This window comes from Grampus griseus (genome assembly GCF_964374135.1).
Source record: "Grampus griseus genome assembly, chromosome: 5".
NCBI classification, from domain to species: Eukaryota; Metazoa; Chordata; class Mammalia; order Artiodactyla; family Delphinidae; genus Grampus; species Grampus griseus.
Genome location: NC_138998.1, coordinates 45,633,211 through 45,639,210, shown reverse-complemented (window position 1 = coordinate 45,639,210; position 6,000 = coordinate 45,633,211). Strand labels below are relative to the sequence as shown.

Genomic DNA, 6,000 nt, shown 5'->3' with positions numbered 1-6,000 from the left:
CAATGTAGGGCTATGGGCGTTAGTGAGGTACCATCCTTGTTCTCAGGGAGTTAATGTTGTGGGAGAGAGATAGCTACAAAGGCAACTAATTATATTGCAAGGCAGAAAGAAAAACTGCTGTAGTGAAAGTGTAAACACGATGCTGTGGTTGCAGAGTGGAAGGAGGAATTAATTTGAACCAGGAGGATCCGGAACAAGGAAGGAAAGAAACTAGAATTTATTGAGGGCTTAAAAGGTACACTACCGAATGTAAAATAATTGGCTGGTGGGAAGCAGCTGCATAGCAGAGGGAGATCAGCTCCGTGCTTTCTGACCACCTAGAAAGGTGGGACAGGGAGGGTGGGAGGGAGGCTCAAGAGGGAGGTACGGTATGCGGACATATGTATACATATGGGTGATTCGCTTTGTTGTGCAACAGAAACTAACACGGTATTGCGAAGCAATTATACTCCAATAAAGATCTATTAAAAAATAAAGGTGCCAAAGGCTGGGCTGGTGCTTTCAGGCTCTGGGAGCAGGTGATGTTTAAAGTGAGGTGGGGGCTGAAAGGGGAGGGCTGTAGGGGTGTTTGGCCACTGGGACCATGTTGGGAAGGTGTGGGTTCAAGAAGCGAAGAGACCGTGAGAAGACACCTTTCCACTGACCCTGAGGGACGGAGCCTGGGCAAGGAGGAGCTTCAGCTTGAAATGGTTTGGTGGGAAATGGGGTTTATAAGGGGAAGTGGCTTTCTATTATAGGAAGGAGGTGGTGAGAGAATTCTAGGCAAAGATTAAGAATGTTAGTAAGAACAGGTCCGGGGTGACAGGAGGACGAACAAAAGGGAAGGGAAATTAAGAGGAAAGACAGGGCCTGCATTTGTGTTGGTGCGGATGAATTTCTGGGGAGGAAGAGCGCAGGGATTTGGGGGTAGACTGGGAGTTGTGACAAGGACACGTATGGGAGTGTCTGTTCAGTGGGGGAGAATGATTCAGTCCCAAGGTTCCAAGAAAAGCAAAAGCTAGTGGATGTATCTGCTTGCATTGTCCTTTTGGGTGCCGAGTGCTCCGCTGTGCTAGAAGCTGTTGGCTGGTCCCTACTGGAGAAGAGAGCAAGTGTCCGTCAGTCAGTCAGCTTTCTCTCCAGACTGAACCTTACACTTTTTTTTTAAATTATTTATTTATTTATTTATTTAGTCATTTATTTTTGGCTGTGTTGGGTCTTCATTGCTGTGTGCGGGCTTTCTCTAGTTGCGGCGAGAGGGGGCTACTCTTTGTTGTGGCACACAGGCTTCTCATTGCGGTGGCTTCTCTTGTTGTGGAGCACGGGCTCTAGGCGTGTGGGCTTCAGTAGTTGTGGCACGTGGGTTCAGTAGTTGTGGCGCACGGGTTTAGTTGCTCCACGGCATGTGGGATCTTCCTGGACCAGGGCTTGAACCCGTGTCCCCTGCATTGGCAGGCTGATTCTTAACCACTGTGCCACGAGGGAAGTCCTGAACCTTCCACTTTTTGAGAGCACGGACTGTCTTCATCAGTGCACTGTTCCCCACAGAGCCTAGGATGGCACTGGGCACGTGGCAGATTTTCACAAACTGATAATTGATTCATGGCAGGCAAGAAGGAAAATTTCAGTATCGGCAAGAGGCTAGTTGTGGACTTTTCAGAGCAGTGGAAATTTAACCTGAAAATTAACCACACAGTTACAAAGAAGGTGAAAGCCATCGAAGATTTTATGATCAAGAATGATTTCTAATGCCACGATTTTACCGAAAGAAAACTGTGTCAGTTAATTAACTTCTACAGTAATTTGTTAGCTGTTCATTATACTCTCCTGTTTTGACTAATGAAAACATTTAGAGCTGCATCTTTATGAAAACTAAGTAGTCCAGGCAGTTTGACTGTCTTAGAATAATTAGAGAATTTTGCATCGTCATCCAGTGGGATGCCTACCTCTCCCTGTGCAGCTTCACAGAATACTTTTTCTGTTTCCTCTTCCTTCCCTCCTTAGTGTCTGTTATTTAAGCCCAACTCCTCAACTTATCACCATAAAACATTTTACAGACATTTATAGGACTGATGTGGCTGAACTAAACTATTATTAATTTACTAATTAGGATGGTAAGAAGACAAATTTTATCCTTATGTGAGATGATTTAGGGAAATTTATCATATTAGGGCTTAAAGTTGTTTTTCTAATTTACATGAAGGACTAAACCAGGAAAGGCAAATTTGTGGTAAATATGCTTCCCTCAGCCCTTCTGTCCCCATGATACACATCCGTAATTTATAATGCCACTCTTTTCCTCTGAGCCTACATATAACTTCACGATTCTTCTCAACACAGCACTATAGACAGCAAGAGGTTGGGATTGGCATGAAAGATGAACTAGACAGGTAACAGCTCCTATAAGACTGTAAACTCCTCACGAGTAGGCACCAGGTCCTTCGTAAATGGATTTTGGAATGAATGATGGACAGAGAAATTGATGAATTAATGGCTGCATGAATGATATTTCATTTTTTTTTCCAAAACTGGTCCAGGAAAGCCTTGGGATACTTGCATCTCTGTGTTGTAGGGAGTGTGCTTTGTACCACTACGTGCCTGTGAACACTAGCTCATTGAATGAAATTGTAGGAAAAAGAACTTAGAGAATATCTAGTGACAACTTTTCAGTTTTACAGAGATGAAAATAAAGTGCAGAGATGGCCTCCATCTAAAGGGCAGGCTCCGAAGGCAGAGCCACTCTGTCGTTTTCCACGCCTTACTGACTGCATGGCCTTTGGCCTTTACGTTGCTTCTTCATCTGTAAAGTGGGAAGAGTGGTCTTGTCTGCCTTGCAGGGTTATTGTGAAGCTTTAGCAAGATAAGGAATTACAAAGTGCTTAGTGTAGTGCCTGGCATATGGTAAATACTAAAACAAAATATTAACTTTCTCCTTTTTCCTTCCTTTTCATTAATATTAGCTGAACCAGTGATGGTACTGTAAGTAGTTTTATTATAAGGTTTATCGTATTATGTTATGCTGTGTTCCCCCCCACCACGTCTTTCAATGAATTGGAAGCCTATGCTAAACCATCCCCATTTTATATACATAGAAACTAAGACAAAGAGAATATAGGAATGGATTCTTATTAAATAAGAATGAAACATTTTTTTATATGGAAAATGTAACATTCCTAAATTCATTGCTCTTTTCTTTGGCTAATCATCTTGTTTCATAATACATAACATGCTTCATAGAAAATGTATTTATAAAAGTTGTCATTAAATAATGCAGGGCTGAAATTTAATAAAAAATGAGTGCGCTGAATTGTCCTTTAAAAAAGCCGCAATGTTTACATTGTATATTCCAACCTTCAGGTCATTCATTAGTTGGGGAGGTGAAGGGCTTTATGTTGGTTGCCAGGAAGCACACAAAGGCAGCAGGGAGGGCTGAAACAAACAAGGCCACATTGCTGGGAAGGTGGCCTTCAGAGGCAAGCGCTTCACTGGGGCGGAAACCTTGCAGCTGTGTTACCTCACGCCTCCACACAAGAAAATGGACTTTAAAACCACAACATGTGAATAGAAGCAAGGTTAGCCAAAGAGATTTTGAGAAATTGCTTTTCTAATGCATTTAAAATGAGTATTAGATGTTGCATTCTGTGTCAGTTTCTATAAACACAGGGGAAGCTTTTACACTTTTTAAAGTCAAGCCAGGTTAAACAGAGTATAAGGAGGGGATGTTTTAAAACAATTCAACAGTGGGTTTTGAAAATAAACTGCGGAATTAAGGAAGTGTGGGGGTTGGGAGCTTTCATTCCCTACCTCTGGGCTTGAACTTTTTGCCTCCTAATTGAGTACCTTGAAATGTACTTTGATTCTGGAATTCGATTGCTAAGTTGTTTCTTTTCAAAGGCACCTGTTGAAGGAAAAGAAAAAGAAAAAGAAAAAGAAAAATACTTAGAGAGTTGACTGCTCTTAAAATGACGGCTGTTAAAAAGAGGTAAAGCCATTATGAGTTGCCAGAATGCTACACGTGAGTTGAACAAAGGATCCCAGCCCGGGCCAGAGAACGCAGAGAGAATTTCACAAGGTGAAACTGCAGAGGAAGATGCCTGCATAGCCCTGCTTGAAAACCAACTCAGCCTGGGCGACTTTGTCCAAATACAAAGAGCCTTTGAGGTAAGCGTTAATCTTATTTCCTGGAGACTTTGAGTTGCTCATGAAGGAGACCAGGATGAAACAGATTTTCTCTTAAAAGTTTTTTTTTTTTTTTTAATATGCTTAATGGTTAAAACAGGGAACTGAAAAGAATTGGTCAGACCTGGATTTAACACCAGAGTAACTTTATCCCTCAGTTCTTCGGGACAAATAATATTATTTAGTATGAAATTGCTGCTGTTGAATATCATTACCATCCAGGAAGGAAAATGAATTCTTGGACAAATTTTTTTCTTAGAGATCAACATATTTTTGGAAAACAGAAAGTTACGACGGTGACAGGGGGAAGCCAGACCTCTAGGGTGACTCCCAATAATAACTGTCCTTGCAGGTAACATGGAAGTATCCCTCTGGAAATGCAAATAGCCACTTCCCGGTGTGCAAACATTCTCCCCTGCCTCACCCCAGCGACGCAGCTCCTTTTCAAAGCAGATTGTGGCACTTTATTGTCCCAGATCCCATGGGAGGGACCAGTCTGCCACTCTTTTTGCAAATATTGGAGCAATACCAATGAAAACAAAATTTAAAAAATTTTAATTACCATAAGAATTTTAATTGTAAATGAATAAGTTCCTTCTCTCTATCTTAATTTTGAATTCTGCAGCTATGCCTAATGAAGAGCATATATCAAAATGATTCTTAGCTTCTCATGCTGATAGGAAGAAGTGCTCTTCCGTGCTGTGGAATTTAGGTAGACATGAGCCTCCATCCTTCCTGCTGCATTACAGTTGCTAAAATATGATCTCAGGGCTTCAGAATGTCCTCTGGGGTGCTTGAGAGTGTCATATTAATTTGAAACAGACATACAATGTTTGGGAATACCACCTTGAAATTAATAAAGCATGATGAAATCTCACCGTTATATTGGTCTGTAGTTGGCACAAATTTTAATCTTTACCTATCCAAAAAAAAAAGAGTTGCTAACCACTGAAATACTCTACTATACCCTGTTTTGTATAACAAGTTAAATTTTACCTGTGTTGAGAATGTCCCAATAGTATCAATCATTTCTTTTTAATAGAATCTATCATATTTAGTAGCAAAGACATGCTCTGCCCTACACTTTTCTCATTTTAATCTTCATGTATTTGCAGTTCATCCAAACCCATTTGTCTGAAAGATTTTAGTGATGCTCATGTCCAATGCCCCAAATGAATCTGGCATAGTTTGATAGACATAGCAAACATTTTGACAGCTTGAGGACATTCAGAAAAACGTAACAGCAGACTATGACAGCTTTGACTCTGGAATGAACAGAAATGTGGCAGTTTTTTTCTGGTGTTCAGAACACAAAGTTGAATGCTAGGGTCTATTAGGAGGGTCAACTGTATAAAGTCAATGTGTTAGAAAGTGAAACTGCTATAAAAGGTTAGGGGTGGGTGTTCTTTTCAAATTACCAATTAGTCTGGAGTGAACCCAAGTGAAATAGGAAAATTGGATCTCAAGATATATATATTTTTAACTTTAAATGTTTCAAAGGCTGGATCACTTATTTTGAAATTAACCAGTTGGAACAGCAGGTACCACTGATGGACCAAAAGGGAGAAAGAAATTGCTGTTCAGGGCTTGCATGAACCTAGACAATCTAATTACAATCTTTTTTAAAAATGTAATTTAAAAAAAAATTGAGCTTTGCAGGCATACTTCAAGAAAAAATGAAGTCCATCGATTTTTACCAGATTCAACAGACAGAATGGAACGATCCAATGGCAAATGTACAACCGGGAATAAAAGTTAGGCCCTTGAGACAACACGGTTTCCACACACAGCATGGACACCTAGAGAAGAATCATATACTAGATGATTTCTGTGGACTCTCTT

At 40.6% G+C, this 6,000-nt stretch overlaps 1 protein-coding gene across 1 annotated transcript in view; it reads left to right on the top strand.

Annotated features, from left to right (window-relative positions):
• Window positions 1-3,454: 3,454 nt before the first annotated feature.
• WDR49 (WD repeat domain 49) overlaps window positions 3,455-6,000 on the top strand; it is a gene marked incomplete at its 3' end in the record, with an annotated part of 135,429 nt that continues 132,883 nt past the window's right edge. The window contains 2 exon segments of the mRNA XM_082655286.1: window positions 3,455-3,551; window positions 3,874-4,140. Coding sequence (XP_082511412.1) covers window positions 3,973-4,140 — 168 coding nt within the window. The 5' untranslated portion in view covers window positions 3,455-3,551; window positions 3,874-3,972.